Genomic DNA, 21,048 nt, shown 5'->3' on the forward strand with positions numbered 1-21,048 from the left:
AGTTATTAAAATTAAGCAAAACACATTTATGACAGCACTTTTTTGGCATTTGATTAAATTTTTGAGTAAATAAATTATGCATATTGGCCATATTTTTGGTATTTATTTGATTATGGTACCTCCTGTCTCAGCCACATGGGTACTACATATTGTGAGGAACATATAACCCCTTATTATATACATGTATATTTTATCATTCAATTGTCCTCGCCAATCATTAACAAGGTTTTAAACAAACAAAATGATTCATATTAAATCAGAGACAGAAAAAAGATAAGACTACAAATGAATAAAAAAAAAACAATCACAAAACTTATTGTATAATGTACACCGTGGGTATAAAATAAATAGATAACCTAAAAAAAATTCAAAATAACATAAAAAATCTGAACAAATTTTGATATGGTATGCTAACATAATATATTATATAATGTTAATTAAGTATTAATATTAATAATGTCCTTATGAAATAATTTAGAGTATAGGTAAATATATGTATATAAAACATTGTAAGTGAATCTTATAAGAAATTAACTTATCAGCAGGTTAAATCCATTGCTAGGACTGGACACACGCAACAATTAACCGATATCAGTGGTCCCAATCACATAGTTTCTACAAAATGCAGAAATTCTTGAGCAACTGAGATCCAAGTCTAAGCACAAAATGGAAAGCAATTGTTAAAGCTTGAGTATTGCCAGTGTTGCTGTATGGAGTGGAGGGTTGGACTATAAAAGCCTCAACGGTGAAAAAAAATTGAGGCTTTCGAAGAATAGTGCGAATGTCATGGACTGATCGTTTCTTCAATGAAGCATTTTTGAATATCATGAATAAAGAGACTGAGTTACAGACCACTGTGAAAAGAAGAAAAGCCTTATACTTTAGTCATATATTTCGCAATGAGAAGTATGCCCTTCTCTAACTTATTGTGGAAGGGAAAATAGAGGGCAGGTGGTAAATGGGACGAAAAAAGCACCATGGTTAAGAAATCTTAGACAGTGGTTTTGCGTGCCATATGCAGAAACACTGGTGAGACTGGCCCAGGTCATGACAAGTTCAGGATGATGGTGACTAACCTCCGGTAGGAAAGGCAAAGGATGAAAAATCACATACTTACTACGTAAGTTGAATAAATATTATCTTATAAGACTGCTAGTCAACTAAAAAAACGTACAGTAAATACTAAAAATGGTTGCTGTGTCCACCCAGCTTAATATGAACATACTTATTGTAATATCATCATTATTGTGATGAAATGAGTATTCAGTATTTTTAAGAAAGTGGAAAAAGTGTATGCAGTATCTAATACAAGGAGCTTAATCCCCATTACTCATCTTCGTGGGCAGATAAGAACACCTTTTGACAAGTTTTTGTGAATGAACCTGAAATAATAAAACAATTTTGTGTTATTCATATAAACATGTATTATTCCAACAGAGATGGGAACATTTATGATAAGGGTATAATGAGGGGGATAAAAGCAAAACCGCCACTGTCCATGATCACTTTTTTTGGGAAAACCAACAAAATCAGTAGCGAAAATACTATTTCTTTTAAGTTCAATGTGCTCATTGAACTTATGATGAACAGTCTTTTCGCTACGTGTTATACCACGCACAAGTTGCGTATGAAGTGAAAGCATGCATATTATTAATGAATATAAATAAAAATTATTACATTGATGTAAATTTCAATAAACATCTGGACAACAGTATAATAGTACTATATATAAATTTATGCAATGTCTCGCAGCAGTCTGCTGCAATGGTCTCATTCCTTAGACAAAATCCAAACTTGCAATCTTTACAATATTTTTTATTTTTATAAATGAGAATACATACATATAGAAAACTTTATATATGTATTAATACAGACAGAAAATTGAAAAAATATATCAATTAAATTACCTACCGTTTTAAAACACTAAATATATCTTTAATTTTTATCTTTATACCCATATAAGGTTTATTTTACAAAACATATTAATAAAAAATTATTTTACAAAAAATAATTTAAAAAATATTTTAAAATTTTACTTGAGTATTATAAAGAAGTAGACTTGAAAATTAGTTTGGCCGAGTGAAACCATCTATTTTACTTCTACCTACCTCCATTACTCATTTTTTTATAGCCTTCCTAAACATTTAACATTACATAGGCTTAACTTGTAAAACTCGTAAATACCAAACTGACTTTTTTCAGGAGAGAGTTAAAACTGTTAACCTATTTATCGCTGATTTATGAGAGGTTCACCTACCTTCTCACGCTGCACTGATCACGTTTTTTCATTGTATATAATACAGAAATAATTATAATTTGTTAATAAACAATAACTAAAAAAAATAAAAAATTAAGTACATTTCGTAATGATCAGGAATCGACGACCCATGTGATATATTAAAATTTTACATCAGAGTGTTTTAATTTTTTTGAACAAAAGTGTAGTGTAGTCTGTAAAGACATAAAGATGTCACAATTTGATAAGGCCAAAAGTATATTATTTGATACTTGGATTAGTCATATTCAACTATTTTTCAAACCTGGAATATGAGGCCTTTATATAACCTTTTTAAGATCAAATATAAAAACGTCAATGTCGCATTTTTCGCACATCTGTATGTGTTCTACGATCACGACGACTTGGCTAATTTAGACTTTATTGAATGATTTAGAGTTTCCCGGTAAAGTTTAAAACATAATACACAGAGAGCAACCTTAAATTATCTGCAAATAAATTTGTCAACCGATATTCCTCAATAGCTAAGTGGCGACTTTTTGTTGTTGCTTTCGTTAGTATGAAAAAAACATACATTTTAGGAATATTTCTATACGCCTCATTAAGATTAAATAAACATTGTTTTTTCATTTAGTTATCCTGGTAATCAATTAAGAATTAAAATAATATTCAAAAAAATTGATTTGAATCTATTCTTCTGTAAAAGACGTTGAAGTCTGTATCTCCAGCCGTGAATTCTTTGAATCTATGAACTGTGCTCACAAATGGACCAACCACCCATAGTTGTCTGATAGGCGCTTCTAGTTGTACGAGGGTTGCTTTTTACATTTCGGGATTATATTAAAAAAACTAAAATTTTATATCGAAAATGGCTTTATTCTTTTTCGAAATATTCTCCACGATGTTTAATACACTTCTGCATTCCAATTTTCGAAGCCTCTAAAATATGCATTTTGAATGCATCAACTGCTTCTTCAGGTACCGAAAAACGTTGACCTCGACATTTATTTTTGATGTTCGAGAATAAAAATACCTAAGTCATTGGGTGTCAAATCATACAGCGGATGAGTCATTAATTCGATGTTTGAACAGGTTAAACATTCAATTGATTGTGCCGATGAATGAGAGCTCGCATTGTCGTGGTTCTTATATCTGCGAAGACTTCTTGTAAACAAATAGTTGTGTACCATTTGGAATCGAATGTTTTACATTGCAACAGAGGTATGGTTGCGACATGTCCAGTTTTTATGAAAAAACAGGCAACCATTTGTTTTGAAGTGCTTCGTCCGCGAATAACTTTTGTTGTATTTTGCTCAACTTGAAACACCCATACCGTTGACTGCTGATTCGTTTCAGGCTAATACGAATACATCTAAGATTCGTCACCTGTCACAATGTTATAAACACGTTTTGAAGCACTGCAATCATATTTTTTGAGCATTTCTTTCGACCATTTGACACGAGCCTTTTTTTGAGCAATTGTCAAATTATTTGAAATCCAACGTGAACAAATCTTTTTGACGCCCAAATGTTCATGTGATATTAAATGTTATGCTGATTCCACTAACGTCCAAGGATGCCTTAATCTCACGGTAAATCAAGTGACGATTTTTCATTATCAGTTGATGCTGTGCATCAATGTTTTTCGGAAAAACAATGCTTTTGGACGACTTTTACGAAATTCGTCGTTGAGTAAACTGCAGCCACAATTTAATTTCGTATACCATCGACCATCCTTGATGGTGTTTCATTATCAAAATTCGAATTAAGGTCATCAATGCATTGTTGTTGAGTTGATCCTCGTCGAGAGTTGTAAAATATAATTGCACGAAAATGTTTTAATTCCATTTTTGCACTGATTTCTAATTTTGAAATAACTAAAACAATTGAATAAAGCGACCATATAAAAAACTTTCTGAGTAAATATAGCTTCTAAATGACAAAGTCTAAGATAGAGGTGTCAGTTCCCAGATAGCAGCACCAATGTTGCCAAATCTCGAAATATAAAAGGCAACCCTCGTATGGAAGATCCGGCTAAGATTTCAATGGCGGCATTGGAAGATAACACATTTTTTTTGGCGATCATTTACTTCTGATTTCGAAAGATCTAGATGCTTTGGAATTTCAGCTGCTTTAAACATTCATCACTCATTTCAAAATCAGGATCCGTGTTTTCTACTGCTTCATACATTTCTTTCGCGGAGAAATGAGACATTTTAAATATATATAACTGCACACTTTGCTCAATCATTTGGTTCACAGGTTTATTTTTAACGAAACAATAGCATAGAAATTTAGTTAGGTATGTATAAAAAAATGGTCGGTTGGAAGAATTGCCATTTGGCAATAAGCTCGGCCATGCATAATTTACATTAATAAAAAAGTTTGATAAAAATGTATTTCTTGACAAATGTATTCATAAAAATATGTTGCATAAAAAAATGTTTTCAACATTTAAAAAAATGAAAATATTCATAAGATTATTTTTCAAATAATATGAGTTCATTTTGATATTACTATAGATAGTCATCTGCTTGAAATTAACAAAATTAAGCATTGTATTTTTAAAAATATAAGTTGTTCATCAGATATCAATCATTACCAATAAGTACCATCACCATAAAATAAGCACGTCAGTATATAGTTTAATAATAATCTTTGGAACCCATAGACACATAAATATAATACTGATAAATAATAGTTAATATTGATAATTTAAATTCCCAACAGAAAATGCCAAAATATTATTTTTGATCATTTCGGGATTTACAAGTTTTAAAAGTTAGGCCTATGATTATATTAATGATATTGATTAATTTTCAACACGAATGAGATTTTTTCTTCAATACTTACGAGAGATTTTGGTGAGCCACTGTGGTTGTTTTTTCACACAGAAGAAATACACTGGTGCACCAGTAAGGGTGATGAGAACTCCGGCTCCTACTTCAAATGGAGCTTCAATGCAAGGCACAACCAGCAGTGCTAAACATGCACCAACAAAAATGATGGGAACTATTATTGGAACCTGAAATTAACAAAAACAAAATGCATTTAATTTTTTTTTTCAATAAAGTGTAACCTTGCTTAACAAGCACCCCTCATAACAAGCAAAACAAATGATCAAGTTACCCGTTCAATGGGCATCATTACACAGGTATATATCGACCGTGTTTAGGTCAAAGGTCTAAAACTACAATTGCTAATTGAATGATAATTATAGATCTAAATCATCTTAGACTGTCACATATGCTCTGTATATAAATTATAATAAATTTATAATAAATTATCATTTATGTGTATAATAAACTATAATATAGTTATGAAACTTTTTGCACTATTTTTAATTATGATAATATTTTTTAACAGAAGTAGTTGCCTTTTAAAAGAGAAAAAACTTTTTTGTTTTTTAAACCACATACGAGTTTATTTCAAATTTTTACACAAGTTGCAGATATGCAGTATATTATCATCAGGTAAAAATATAAACTTCCTCATTATTTCATCTGATGGTGGATAATACTGCGTATCTGAAACATGTGTAAAAATTTAACTGAATTTTAATGAAACCAGGTCTAAAAAAACAAAATTTTTACAGTTTCAATCCACTAAGTTAATGTCGAATTTCTAAACAGTAATAATCGAATAGCCGTAGAAATAAATTATACCTTAATTGGTCGTGGGAGGTCAGGTCTTTTGTATCGGAGCCAGAGAACAGCAGCAGCACTAAGGGTAGTGAAGAAAGTTTCAACAATGGTGCAATAAGTGATTAAAGCGTACATATCACCACTTATCAGCATAACCAACGACATCAACATCTGAAAGTAAATTTCAATGATTAATGTATACTTAACATAACTTTTAAAAAAACAGTGAAAATAAAAATATTTTTAATTGAAATAAACTATTTAGATTACAAAAAACTCTATTTAATACAAATATGTATAATTGAAATGAGTCAATTCATTTATCAGAAAAAAAATACATAAGCTTTATTCTATCTATTTTCAGTAGGCATAAGTATCTGTATTGATGATTTTGTGTTTTAACTAATATTTATCCTTTGCGTTGAAATAACGTAGACAATATGAGCCCATTGCAAGTGAAATAAACAAACTGACATTTTAAATGTGAAGTAAACTCAAATGCTTATATTACATTTCTTATAATCTTAAGTGTTTTTCCTGGTGTTTTATGAACAACCTGTTTTTCCTGGTGTTTTATGAACAAAACATTCATTAAAATTATCAAAACAGTTTAGTAAAAAAAATAGGCAAAAAGCTCATAGAGTTAAAACTTTGAGTACAAAAGTCGGACCTTTTCTAATATCTGCTCATAAATTTAATGAAATCAATTAGTTTACGATATTGCCAACTGTTTATGTATAAATACAGTAGTCTTTTTTTGCACCACAACAGGACGAGGGCTTTAATCAAAGTAGTAAATTCCAGGACAGAAAACAAAGGTTTGAAAAAAATTATATTGTGATCTCATGTGGAATTAAACCCGAAACCCAGATGTGTGAGGCAAATCTCTTAGCTATTTAAGTACAGAGTTGCATTTTTTGCAGCAATTTCAAATAAATAATGAAAAAGTTTTTTGTAATAAAGGTTTCCGTTTCTTACTTACCAAAAATACAAGGGAAGGAAGTGGGCTCAGGCATTTGACATTAATGTGACTGAGAAGTGCTGGCATATGACCATTTCTGGCACCGGCAAAACACATTCTAGAGGACGTCATAATGTGGACACTCAACCCGCCCAGAGCAGCGATAGCCACTAAGGTCGGCATCGCCCAGGACATCCACCCCAGAGCTCTTTCTGCAAACATCTATAAGGAAATTAAAATACAGATATAATCGATGTTGACCTGGGTTGCGGTCACAGATCATAGGTTCGTGGTTCAAACCCTGATCTACCACAACTCGATTCTCATTTTTAGTTATTTTCGACTAGTTGAAAATGCCCTCGGAATCAATATATTGGTGTAAATCGTAAAATGCAAATATTTCTTTAAACAAGTTTTTTGCCAACATTTCTTGACAAAACTCCATACTTAATCATTTTTATGGATAGTATCATAAACACCATCATATTTTTTTATAGTATCATGGACTGACATTTGAATCATTATAATAATTTCCCTGCCTGAACCTAGTGGTGCATATGGCACTGCAGTGGTACTCTGATTGCAACGTATCATGATCATTTCGGTTCGGGTAAGTAGGAAGAAATTGCATTACCTTGCAATAATGCTTCCCTCGGCACGGGATAGCCCAGTGAGGTAACATTATGTTAAAGTAACAAAATTAGATACAAAATTGAAAAATAATAAACAAATATAAATAGCGTATAAATAAATTAAATAGAAATCAGAATCAGTCCAGAACGACTTTTTTTTGCACCACAAAAGACCAAGAGGCTTCTGGTTTCGTTTCATACACAGATCTGTATTCTTTATTCTGCCCGTACGTTGAAAAATTAAAATATGGTATTTAAAGCATAAGATTAATCACAAAACGTCTATGATGTATGCAAGAAAAGCGATTTGGTAATGAATGTTGATAAATAGAAAGTAATGGTTTTTGAAAGGGATGAAAGTATAACTTAATGTGAGAACAGTGTGAACGGAGATATTCTGAATCAGGTTGAAGAATTTGTATATCTGGGAAGTATGTTTACTGTTTGTTGGATGTATGTGAGTGCCGGTAATAGGGTGAATGGTGTACTGAAATCTAGCTTGGCAAACAAATGTTTGTTGCAGGAAGCAAAACTAGCAGTTCACAATGGAGTTCTGGTGCCGACCCTAATGTATGCCGAAAACGAGGAAGACCGAGAACGACATGACATGATCAAATCCAACAAATACTTGAAGATGGACATCTCAAGAGTAGGAATAATCGGTGTGCTTGCATGAGACGATGTATGAATGTAGAAGAAGTGAGGTCTGTATGCAAAGACTAAGTGATATGGCATTCTATCATCTCTGTCTACCCGTACGGGAAACGGGTACCTCACTGTCATGTAGATTAATATTAGTATTAGAATAATAATAATTAAGATTAGAATGCTATAAATTATTAGAAATTACTTAGAGAAAGTAGATTCTTTAGGCTTTGGTTGGACATTTGACGTTTGGATTTGCATTTGCATCCGTCTGCCTCTGAGGTACAGATTTAAATTTTATATTACATAAATAACTCAGAAATTCCATTAATTTATCAATTGTCAGATCACAAAATTAGATTAGATATTTATGAGAATGTATCAAGTCTTAAAATACTGTGCTAAAAAATCCTGCAAACGGTGCTATAACAACATGTTACATTAACAGACAATTTAAAATATAGGAAGGTATTTTAAAACACAAATTAACACATACTGTGCTGCTTAATAATAAACTATTTTCCATAATTCAGGCCTGTTATAGCAAAATATGACATTATTATTAAAAAAATAAGAAAAATACCAAGTCTTGAATTCTATATAGAACACCATATATAGGACACCATAACCACACAAGAGTTAATATTAGCATAATTTTAAAAAAATGATTAATTTACCACAGCAATGGCAGGAGATGCAAGCACTCCTTGAGGTCCCAATACAGCTAAATACGCAATATTAGCTAGCACATAAATTGTTGTCACCAGAGGAAGTGAAATGTATATGGCTCTAGGTAAGTTCACAAATGGATTCTGTAGTTCCTCAGTCATAAAGTTTAAGTAGTTCCTGAATAAAAATTAAAACAAATTTTATATTGATAGTGTTGGATATCTGGTGTACAGTATAATACTTAAAGTAAAGCATAATTACCATCCTGAATATGAGAATATTCCAGAGTAGAAAGCTAAAGACCATTTACTAACATCACTTGAAGTACCTTCCCATCCATTGGAGAAGTGTTCTGTACCTCCTGAAAAAAAGCACATATTTTTATGTCAGTTGCCAACCTTATGGCCATAGAAGATGGTGCAAGAAATGGTATCGTAAGTTACAACTGGTTACTGGTGTACCGTGGTACACCACTGTCAATATTCTCCCCGTTAAGGCTGTCTAGTAAAACGCACAAAAAATGAGGAAATCATACGATTTAGCAATTTTAAAACAACTTTTTTTTAAAAATCCTGCAATTAAGAAAAATAAGGTAACATGCATTAGATAAAATTAATAATTTTTAAAGGTACATATTTCTGTCAAAATATGTACTTAAAATTTTCGTATAACTAATATACAGTCGAACTTGGTTACTACAAGGAAGACGAGACTGACTGAATTTGCTCGTTATAAGCATTACTGGTTATACCAGAGAAAGGTTTTTGAAATCCAATCGCCATTACATATTGTCACTATTGAAAATTATAATAAATGCTTACATTTGGATGTTTGTACTACTTTCTAAATTTCAAATTTAGATAAATGAACATTCATATTTTTTTTACAATGTTGACAATGTGATAAGGATGGAGAAAACTTTTTACACACTTCAACATATTTCGCGCCACATTCTGTTTTACAAATAATTGCCAATTTTTCGGAAATTTAAACACTTCCGCTTGTCATGTTTATAATTCAAGGGTTAGGTTTTAACTTATCTGACATCACCCACTCATAATGGTTATTATGCATTGACCATAGAACATTTTAAAAAAACATTGTAAAAACCTCCGAAACAAGGATATCATTGATAAATTACAAAAGAAGTTGTAAATTGTAATGAGGTGCTGAGCCTGTACATACTGAGTTCACAAAGCTTGGATTTTTTACACGCAATTTCAACCATATGTTTGAGACTTTGTCAATGTTGTCGGCAAAAACACCAATGAGGTACTTAGACACTTACATAGTATCATAAACATAAAATTGATCCCAACACCCAGCGGCATCAGTAATAAGTTTGTCCCCCATTTGGATTTTATAACATAGATTCTTATGTCGAAAATGATGTTTTTAAACAATTGAAGAATTTTTGCTCAAATGTTGACAATATTTTTGTTCAGTATGTCCGAGAAGTAGCTCGTTATAAAAGTGAATGAATATATGGAGTAAACCACAAACTAAAAAGTAAACTAATGTTACCTCATTATGTCCGAGATCTCGCTATTTCCATGATCGTTATAACGAAGTTTGACTGTATAATTACTTTTCGACCGGCAGATTACGGCTTTTAAAATTTAGACCAAAATTTGGTACATCGATTCTCTTGTAAAGACTAAATATTTAAATAAAACTTGTTGTGATGATTTGAAGATAGATTGAATATTAAAATAGCCACAGTAAAATTTTCATTTTTCATTTTTAAAAAGAAATACTAAATAAGTGAAATTAAGCTTTTGGTAATCCTATAAAATTTTTTAATTATTAAAATATTTTAGTAGTAACCTTTTTTTATGGAACTATAATAAAAAAAATCTTAAGAGAATTTTGGTTGTAAATATTCAATTTCTTAAGTATCTTTTGAATAAAATTATCATTTCATTACCGTCATTATTCAGCCGGTGGTAGACGTTTAACATGTGCTCCGCATTTAGATACGGTTTTTTTAGTCTTTGTTGATTGAAATGCATATGTTCTATTTTTCTTACGACACAGAGTACACCAGCTTCAAGACTGTGTTGTTTTTTTAGTAAATAGTTTGTTCAAATTTGTAAAATAATTCTTAAAAACAAATTTGACGTTAACCAAACTAACAAATCAAGAGGTAATTTAGGTCGTACACAGATCCGATAAAAATCTATAAAATCTAATAATCTGTAGACGGAGTCTACGTTCAAGGCGCACAGAAGGAATGCGGTAATATGTTTTGACGCTGTCGGTTGACGGTTAAGTTTTGATCAAAATTGATGCCTCTTTATTCAAGAATATAATTAATTCATGAATATCAACCAGTTAATTTTTATCTTAACTCAATCGGCAGACATTAAGCGTGTCTTGTGTTTTGAGTTGTAAATTTTAAATGCAACCTATTTTATTACAATTCAAACATTTAATACTGATAAACAAGTGTAATGTACTGTAAGGGAAATTATTTTGTCTCCAAAAACGTATCTGAAGAAGATTTCATTGTCATAAATATTTATCAATCAGTATTGTAAGAACATTTCAAAATGCATTTGATTCCCCAGCATACGGAAATATGAGTCAGTAATATACAAACCTTTGGCCATCCATATAATTCCCGCGGCTATAATAACAACAAGAGCTGCGACTTTTGTAAACATGAACACATTTTGGGCTTTGGTTGTTGCTCGCACATCATATCCATTCATAAATGTGAGGAAACCTGAAATATTTAAGCACTGATGATCATGCAAATAATAATCAGAATATCTAAGCGGGAAACCAATGGGCTACAAAATTATGATAAAATATTTTAAAGGTTTTTAATTATATAAAAATATTTAAAAATTCACATTTTTCATTCTAACTGATGACAATTGAAGATAACCATAATAGCTGTATCACAGTATTATATATTTTTTAAATTGTATAAAAAAATAAAGCCTTGAATAAAACTAAAAATAAATACAACCCAGTAGGAGTCAAATTAAGTAATTAAGGTAGACCTGTTTTTGATTTAATTTGTTTTTCCAACAAGGAAATGCAATTGCATTAGCAGAACTCCCAAGTGTATTTTTCAAATGGAACCCAATAAATATACAACATTTTTAAAGTAGAGAATGGTTTGCATAATATGATACTTACAGATTGTCAAAGCAGCGATCAATCGCTGTGCCAAATCTGGTACATCACAAGCTGGAAACATGGGTTGGAGAACATAGCTGGCAAATGTTAAGCCCATTATAGCGTTTGTAGTTGGCCTGTAATAAAATATTAATATTTTGAGTAAAAGTACTTAACAATTAACATAGCACGCAAGTTGCTAACATTATTTACGCATATGTAAGACATAACATAATATCAGAGTAGTTTTATGCTTTGAAAATGCAAGAATAATCGCAAAAATTAGATACTCTAAGGTCGTTTATAAAAGCAATCGCAAATAAAATATAGGAGTCGCATTACGATTTAAAAAAAAAACCTTTACCTACTAACAAGTTTTAGAAAAATCATTATTTATTTATTGAAACCCATAGGGCTATTTATATTTTTAAATACTGTTATAAGAGTTAAAAAAGGTTTTTTTTTAACATGTGTAACAAAAATCACAAAAACAATGTAAAGAAAATCAGTGCATCAGTAAAAAAAAAACATGAGTAACACAAAAAAAATTAAGTTTAAAATATATACAGGAAGGAATAAAAATATTATTATTATTATTATTATTGCAAAGTAAAAACTGCTGATATCCAAGCTGAAATAAAATGTACCATTATTACAAAATATGTTGTCTCATAAATATATTGAATTGTAGTATGTATGTAGATTGTATGTTGAGTATATTGTTTTAAACGTTGGTTTGGGTGTTTCCGGTCTATGCAGTTAAGAATATAGCACTGTTTGTGAAATAGACCAGAATACCGGACGAGTGTTTTTTGTTAGATGGCTACTCTCAGGTAAAAACCTCAAAAGGGTAATAGAGTGAAGAAAAGTCAGCTTCATAGTATAGTGGATGGCCCGTTTGTCTTCCATGCTTGAGGTTCGGGGTTTGATTCCTAGGAAGGTCGACATGAAATAGTTGTTTTTAAATTGTTTGTATAAATTCCACTGTCCTTGGACCAGCACCTGAAGCGTAAGATTGTTCACCTTACCTTCCTATAACAGATGATCAAGATACTCTGCATTTACCTTACCAATGCAGTGCCCCATGCTTTAAGTGCGGATGAGGGTTTAATGATGATGATTTGATGTTTCAAAAAGAAGTAAGATAGTTTCAGAAATATTGTTGAAATAGTATAATATACTCACACAAATATCATGTTTGCATCCCACAAATACAAGAAAGCTGGAAATGGCCCAAAGGCTTCATTGATGTAATGATAATCACCACCACTTTGCGCCAAAGCAGTTCCTTTAAAAGTGATAATATTAGCAAAACGGACAACACAAACATTAAATCATAGATATAAGCAGATCGCAAAACCCAGTGTGTAAATATAATGAAAATACAGTCGTAAACATTGAAAATAAAAATATTTGAGAATGACAAAATATCAACTGTATTAAGGATAAAGGTTCAAACCACAATTGTTGTTTAGTTAGTTTTCAATCTGGCAAAAGAATTGTGTCAATAGGCGTCTGCGGTTTATTTACTACTTGCTAAAATATGTATAAGACCTACGTAATTGGTCAAAAACACATTTGAAATAATAGAACAACTTTTTTCATAATTATTATGGTTTAAATCTTGACCTTGAAAGATGAAAATAAAGTTAAAAACAGTATATCCAAATGTTTTCAGACAAAGGCTAGATTCCACCTCCTAGAGAGTTTTGCCGAGTTTTGAAAGGTTTGCCGATGACATCGCCCTGATTGCTAAATGTGAAGAAGAACTCACTGAAGCTTTGCATCCATGGAAAATGTATTAAATAATAAATACAATATGAAAATAAACAGGAGCAAAACCAAAGTAATGACTGTGGCCCGTAATGAGCAGCGAATGAATATACTTATGTCAGGAGCAACTCTGAAAAACGCAAAAGAGTTTGTGTAACTTGGAAGCATGCTCACCTGGGATGGGAAAACAAAAAGAGAAGTTGACGAGAAGTCAAATAATATAAACCTAAAAGTCTGCAAGCAACTTGCTAAGACATATGTATGGAGCATATTGATGTATGGTTGTGAGACATGGTGCCTTACCGAAAGAGATAAAAAAAGACTAGAGGCCTTCGAGATGTTGTGCTACAGAAAAATATTAGGAATTTCATGGAGAGACCACATCACTAATGATGAGGTTCTCAGCAGAATCGATGAAGGAAGGCACCTAATCAAAACCATCTCAAGAGAGGCGAGCCCAATGGATCAGCCACATTATATGCCACGTATCTCCTGCATGACATCATAGAGGGAATGGCTGAGGGGACAAATTACAGAGGGCGCCCCGACGGGAATATTTGGAGCAAGTATGCGAGGATTTAAACTGCGCCTCATATGTCGAGCTGAAGAGGGCTGCAGAGAATAGAGACCAATGGAGGACGAGATTCAGGACTTTGCTGCAAACCAATCCCTAGGATTGAGACTGCGAAGAAGAAGAGAGTTATCAAGATTGACATATATTGCAACAGAGAGGGAGAATATTTATGAGAAGTGAATATGAAAGAATAGGTATTTACAGGGCTCATGACTGGTAACTGGCTGGTTTAAGTTATTACTTTACACACTGTTTAAGTGTGTAAACCAGTCAATGACAGGTCATAAATAAACCCTGCCCTTCTCTAAAATGTTCTCCATCTCTATTGACATCTTAATAACTCGTGAGGTGTAAATCTCGACCCTTTCGATGACTTAGTTTGACAGTCAGGGGATTTTGGATACCAAGGCACAGTGTTACACACTAAATGGGTTTTTACAATATATATTTTTAAACCTATTTGGCCAATCAAATGACTTGAAGACTCCTGACTAAATCATCAATAATAACTGCATCATTGGCATACTCTAGGTGCACAGTTTTTGTAAGGAAATAGATATTCCTTTATCAAGTGGAATTGACTTCCTTAGAATAAAGTCCATTAGGATTATAAAAAGGAATGGTGCAAGGATGCAACCATGACAAACTTCTCGTTGATGAGATAGTAAACATCGTTAATGAGATAGTGAATCATCTTTATATTATATTTGAATTTATTTCCACAGAGAGGTAAAACATTTTTGAGAAGGGTATATGGAAGTCTAGGCATTTACAGGGCTCACGACCTGTCATTGGCTGGTTTAAGTGGCCACTTTACACACTGCATAAAATTCACCATTCTAAGAAGCATAAAAATTGGAAAATTGTTTTCAGGCATGGCCTAGTAGGTGATTTGGTTCAGCCGGATGAATCTCACCCACGTGATAAAGGTTTCAGCTCTTTTACTTCACAAAAGTCAACAGATGGAAGAGTTGAGGAAATGTGGATGTTGAAACATGGGCAGAATGGTGAATGTTACACAGTGTGTAGAGTGGCCACTTAAACCAGCCAATGATAGGTCATAAGCCCTGTAAATGCCTAGACTTCCATATTCCCTTCTCAAAAATGTTTTCCCTCTCTGTTGAAATAGATTTAAATATGAATAACTCCCTAGGGAGGAAATCCAGCCAGTCTGCAAGCATTTTGACATACTCAAACATTGTATCTTTATATTGTTTAAGGGACGTGTAAATTAAACATTAAATTTAAGGGAGGAAAAAAAAAATATGTGTCACGGAGTTAAATAAATAACATACTTAAAAAAAAAAAAAAATAGTGTAAAAAAATTGAGGTTTATCAAGCATTATTATAAAACCACATTGTAATTTATCAACAGAGCTCAAAAAATTGAGTCTACTGTAAAAACACGAAGGAGTTTATTATTGATGTAATAGCTTGATTAATAAATAAGCTCAGTTGATGGAGGTTAATTAATACTTGGGAATAGTCAAAAAGAGTATCACCAATTACTGTAGATGACAAACTTTGGTTAGATGAGAGAAGTGATAAATGGAGGAATATTAATAAGCGAGTTTCTGGATTTGAATTTTAGCACAGTAAATGTATTAATTCTTGAAGAGGTTAAAATGAACCATTTATTTAGTCACTCTTTACTTTAATATGTTAACCTATATGTTATTGTTTCTTTAGAATAAAATGCCAAATTCAAATAATCATTTTACATTTGTGGAACTAAGATAATAGTGCAACTGATGTTATTATGCATGGTTGTAGTACCAGGTAAGAAAAGAGAAGGAAAAAAGGATATTTAAATATGTATGGCTGTTAAGTACTAAATAATTAATATAATCATTAAACTGATATGTGACTAAACTTATGATCTAATCGGTAATTTAAGATCATAGAATAATTAATGCGGTGAGAATAATGAGATTTTATATTTTGTTTTTATGACATTCTTAAATTAAAAGACATTTATTAATTTGTAAACCAATATACAGTTGCAATTTAATTTACGTAATCAATATAAAGTAATCGCAATGGATTAAACATATGCTATGTTAAATTAATGATCAAAGGTCAGTGTTACATTAATTAAACAGGAAGTTATAAGCAAACATCACTAGAGATAGAGGTCATTTATTTAGACTAATTAAGAATAAAATTTATCTTCAGATTAAGCCAATGTTGAATGTTACCATAACGAGCTGATTGCAACTGTGATCTATGACAAATACTTATATGAGGGTTGCTATTTATGTATCTGGAACCATAAACAAATATTTATTTTTTTAAATTGGTTTTATTGTTTCTGATAATATTATCCTCGGTGATTGATACATTTTGCATTTCGGTTAAAGTATTTCCGAAACATGGACTTTGAATGCATCAACTGGTTTTTGGTATATTGCTTTCTCAACTCTAGACATGGACATGTGGCTACAGTCCGTCTAGAGGGACTATAGCCACATGTCCATTTATCCCAAAAAACAGGTCACCATCTTTTGGTGGATTTGGCTCATCTTGGAAGACCCATACAGTTGACTGCTGTTTACTTTCTGGTTCATACGCATAAATCGAAGATTTGTCACCATATACGGATTTTGACGCCCCACAAATGTATTTTTTCATCACTTCATTTTACCAATCGACATAAGCCTTTTTTCGACCGCTTGTCAAATTATGTGAAAACCAACGCAAATATTTTTATGTATTATCATATTGATGCTCAGGAATGCCTCACTTTCACGGTATATCACATGACGATCTTGTTTTATCAGTTTGCATACAGCATCGATGTTTACTGGAACACAATAACTAATTTTGAACATTTTTCTTTAATTTCGTCTGTGAGTGAACAATGACCACGATTGAATTTTCCCAACCAGTGATATACTGTGGTTTTAGATGGTGCTTCATCGCCGAAAGTGGAAGTGAATTGATTGTTACACTGTTGCCGAGATAATCCGGGTCAAAAGATGTAGTTATTCATGGCACAAAATTCTTCACTAGTTAGAGCCATTTTTTGACTGATGTGAAATTTTCAATTCACTGTAAATAAACACAAATAGTGTCGGTATGACAAAACATTCTTAGTTTGTGAGCTGTCAAAAATGATGTCATATGACGTCAGATGGCCCTTGATGCAGTTTTGGATACATAAATAGCAACATATGTATGAAAATAATATTAAAAAATACATGTTTAAAAAAAATTAAACACATAGGAAGAATTTTATAAGAGAGAGGTATAAAAATAATAGAAGGTATGTTTTTATTAGTGTTGAAACGGATAGTGGTTTGGCCGGATACCAGGATTTCGAATTACTGTCATCATTTAATGGGCACAAAAAAAGGGGTGTTAAATGTTATCATAATATTTTAATGATCATTTATCCATCAATAAGTTGCGTTTCGATATGGATTACAAGTTTATTAGTTTAGTAATTATAATGGTTTCCACCCTGCGCTTTATTTTTTTCAAGCAAACATATTTTTTATTTAAAAAATAGTTTTATTAAAAAAAAATTGCGATAATTTTAGATAAACATTTTTTATTTGCAGGTTATATCATATTATTTTTCTAAAGAACATATTGAACACTGACAAACGTTTTTATGCAAAAAAAAAAAGACAATTGACCAGATAATGAGGGTTACATCCCTTTTCTCAAATATAGTCAATATCAAAAAACCAACTTAGTGGTGTTGATTTTATGAAGTTTTCACAGTTTAATAAATAATTATCTGCCAAATATTGAGCGATTATCCGGTATCCGGCTGGATAGTAAAATTAGACCGGATAGGTCAGATAGTTACCAGATATCCGTTTCATCTCCAGTTTTTATCATACTATCATAGGGCACGTAAATGAAACTACAATCTTGATTGAAAATATTACAAATAAACTGTGAAAAACCACTTAAAATAAATATTTCACATTCACCCTGTCATTTAATCTGAAGACCATTTATAATAATGTGAAGCAGACATTATTTATAATTTGAAAGTTATCAAGAATACATTTTTGCAATACATGGATGATAAAGTATGAAACTGAAAGAGCTTTGTGAAAATTAACTACATGCCTTAAAATTATTTGACAGGTTCAATGTCTTAAGGGATTGGAAAATGGTTAGTAAGATGGAGTGCGATAATATTTTTTTTTCATATAAGTTATTAGTTTTATTCAATTATCGATTGAATGATTGAAGAAACTATACAAACTATAAATTAGTTAAAAAGCTATGGTGAAATACCCAATAGGTGAAAAAAACTAGAAGGCAAAAAAAACTTATAAAGCTTAGTTATAGTTATATAGTTTCATTTGCTATTTCAAAATATTTTAACTATCGTTAAAATTATGTTAGTTTTGAAATGTTCCATTGCCCCTTTGAAAAGAGTTTATGTGGGGGGGGGGGGGTGATACTATTTTAATTAAAAAAATAGAAATTGTTGCCAACAGTATCAGGAGAGCAAGATGTGCTTATAGTGCTCCAAATTTGTAGCAATTTTTAGGAAGACTTAAAAACAGTTCTAGGGGAAAAAAGTGACAAAAAATGTAAGGATAATCTCAAAAATTTGACAAAGCAAATTATGACTGTATGGTGATGTTTTATAAAATATTTTTTAAAGTGTATTATTTATTTGAAAATACACTTTTATTTTAGTTGGCCATACCAAAGAAGATTTGATTAAGCTATTTATTTTTAAAAAACTATTTGAAAGTTACATGGTTGCCAGGATTGTTAAATAAATATACCCAATTCTGCATAGCAAAGTGCACCCAAAGTAGCCAAGCCACCACAAGATGCCCACACTATAATTGCTCCCCATACTGAGCCGCTTTGCTGTAGAACTCCTTTAGGGGATATAAATATCCCTGATCCAAATATGATCCCTAGAATAATGGCCACTCCTTCTAGCAAACCCAGCTGCTTCTTCATCTTGACTCTTTCTTCCGTCATATTGAAAGAATAGCGGAACTGGAAATAATACAAAACACAATAAGATAGGTTTATGATGCATAAAGACATATTTATACAATTTAAATAAGAAGTTAACAGTAATTCACACTTCCCATTTTAATTTAGTCTCGTTAAAACAATATCACAGTGGTGTAAAAACAAGAGAAATTTTGTCTTCTGGTCATCTTAGAAATATCTCTCTTTGGCAATATATGATTAGGAGTTTGGTATAAATTAGACTATTTTCAAAACAGATCCTTCTATTTCATTTCTTATATTGTTGAAAATTGATTTTAAAATATACATAAGAGAAGTGTATTGAATTATGTTCATACTTATTCCCCTATGAAATTTCAATTTTAATAAAAAAGCTTAGTATTTCTACTAAATTTTAATAGTAATATAAAAACAATAATCTATGAAAACCTGTTAATTTTTATGTACAGCAAAAAATATTTTTTTATCTACAGTGCTATAAAGTTTGAATGTGAATGTAAAAACTATGAGAAATTGGTATGATTTAATAAGAAGAAACGGAATTTAAAAAAAACATCTTTGCCTTGTAATTTAATGCCAAAGCCATGTAAAACTCCCAAATAAACAACAATACATATGGAGTTAAAACACTTAAAAATTGGAATATGAAATGTTAACAAAAGGGCTGTTAAAAATCTTCATATTAAATATTTATAGGTCTACTGTTAAAAATTATTTATTTTTAATAGCGGTGGTTTAATAATTATTTTTAATAACTTTAAAGCCGAGTTATGTTCCTATGGCAGTATCGTGGACTCACGGACCAAAGGTCCGAGGTTCAAATCTCACCAAGTTATTTACGACTTTTATGAAATGGTCTGAAAATTTAAATATTTGAGTAACTAATAAGAACGTATTTCACCTTTTTCTAAATAAAACAATATTGGGAATAGGTTACTGATTTTAAAAGGCTTTTATCTAGTAATCCAACCACTACACTAAAAACGCCAAGGCACTAAGTATAATTTGCTAAATTAATATTCTTCAAAATAAAACAAGCAGGTAAATTAAATAACGTAATTTTGTCAATTTAGAAGTTTAAAAAATGTGCATTAAATATATAATCGAGTGATTTTTATTACGTCTCAATCCACGTGCAGTTGGAATATTGCAAAGATGATGTTTCGCCTTCCACTTTCAAATCTAAAAATAACAAACCTATCAACAGTTTGCCTGCCTACTTTATTTGTTATAGAATTTAGGAAATACTATAATAATTGTGTGGAATAAATTTCTAAAATATCGAAGTTCAACCTCGATGATATAATCACGATAGAAATACTCAATAATAACATTTTCATTTAAATGCAATTCGAGAAATTAAAAAAAATCATTCAGGCTCACAATAGATCACTGAAAACATTCTTATGCTACTCAAGAGAAATATATCATTTAAAAATACAGATAAGTTAAATAATGTTCGAATTATTTTACCTTTTCACTCAAAATTAGCTTTAAATAGTGTAATATACAAATTTTATTCCAGATTAAACAATTCCACCCATGCCGCCGTTTACCGCAGATTCAACCATAGATGAACTAAAAATTCATAGAGACGCACGTTTGTAAATGTCAAATAAATTATTATAGGGATGGGCAAAAACATTGTGTATTACACAATAATCACAAAAAAATGTGAAAAGCCAACATAGGTTTAAGGTAAGGGTTCATCAATTTATTTCATAAAAAATATTCGGACAACTATTTATGTACGTTAGTAGATGGTGTAATAAGGTATATTAAAAAAAATATTTTGAAAAATTCCTATGTATTTAGCTGGTTGC

General features: G+C 31.2%; 1 protein-coding gene across 1 annotated transcript; it reads right to left on the reverse strand.

The window, feature by feature from the left end:
• Window positions 1–814: 814 nt before the first annotated feature.
• Window positions 815–20,805, reverse strand: gb (solute carrier family 7 member genderblind). The gene is made up of 11 exons (XM_088234071.1): window positions 20,699–20,805; window positions 19,024–19,246; window positions 13,102–13,204; window positions 11,938–12,053; window positions 11,390–11,515; window positions 9,049–9,148; window positions 8,796–8,964; window positions 6,863–7,063; window positions 5,902–6,051; window positions 5,090–5,261; window positions 815–1,382 (listed from the first exon to the last, which is right to left on the reverse strand). Exons 2-11 carry the CDS (start codon window positions 19,226–19,228, stop codon window positions 1,327–1,329), a joined length of 1,398 nt encoding a protein of 465 aa, XP_088090197.1. The 5' UTR covers window positions 19,229–19,246; window positions 20,699–20,805; the 3' UTR covers window positions 815–1,326.
• Between the last annotated feature and the right edge of the window lie 243 nt (window positions 20,806–21,048).

Source organism: Micrasema longulum, unplaced genomic scaffold, assembly GCF_059751315.1.
Source record: "Micrasema longulum isolate JH-2025_06_02 unplaced genomic scaffold, ASM5975131v1 h1tg001192l, whole genome shotgun sequence".
Classification (NCBI taxonomy): domain Eukaryota; kingdom Metazoa; phylum Arthropoda; class Insecta; order Trichoptera; family Brachycentridae; genus Micrasema; species Micrasema longulum.

Excerpts from the sequence above, each read along its gene's own strand:
- gb (XM_088234071.1), bottom strand. The coding sequence starts at position 19,228 with ATGACGGAAGAAAGAGTCAAGATGAAGAAGCAGCTGGGTTTGCTAGAA. Across the intron at positions 8,965-9,048 it reads ATATTCTCATATTCAGGATG|GAACTACTTAAACTTTATGA; the intron begins GTAATTATGCTT and ends ATTTTTATTCAG. Across the intron at positions 1,383-5,089 it reads GTGGCTCACCAAAATCTCTC|GTTCATTCACAAAAACTTGT; the intron begins GTAAGTATTGAA and ends TTATTATTTCAG.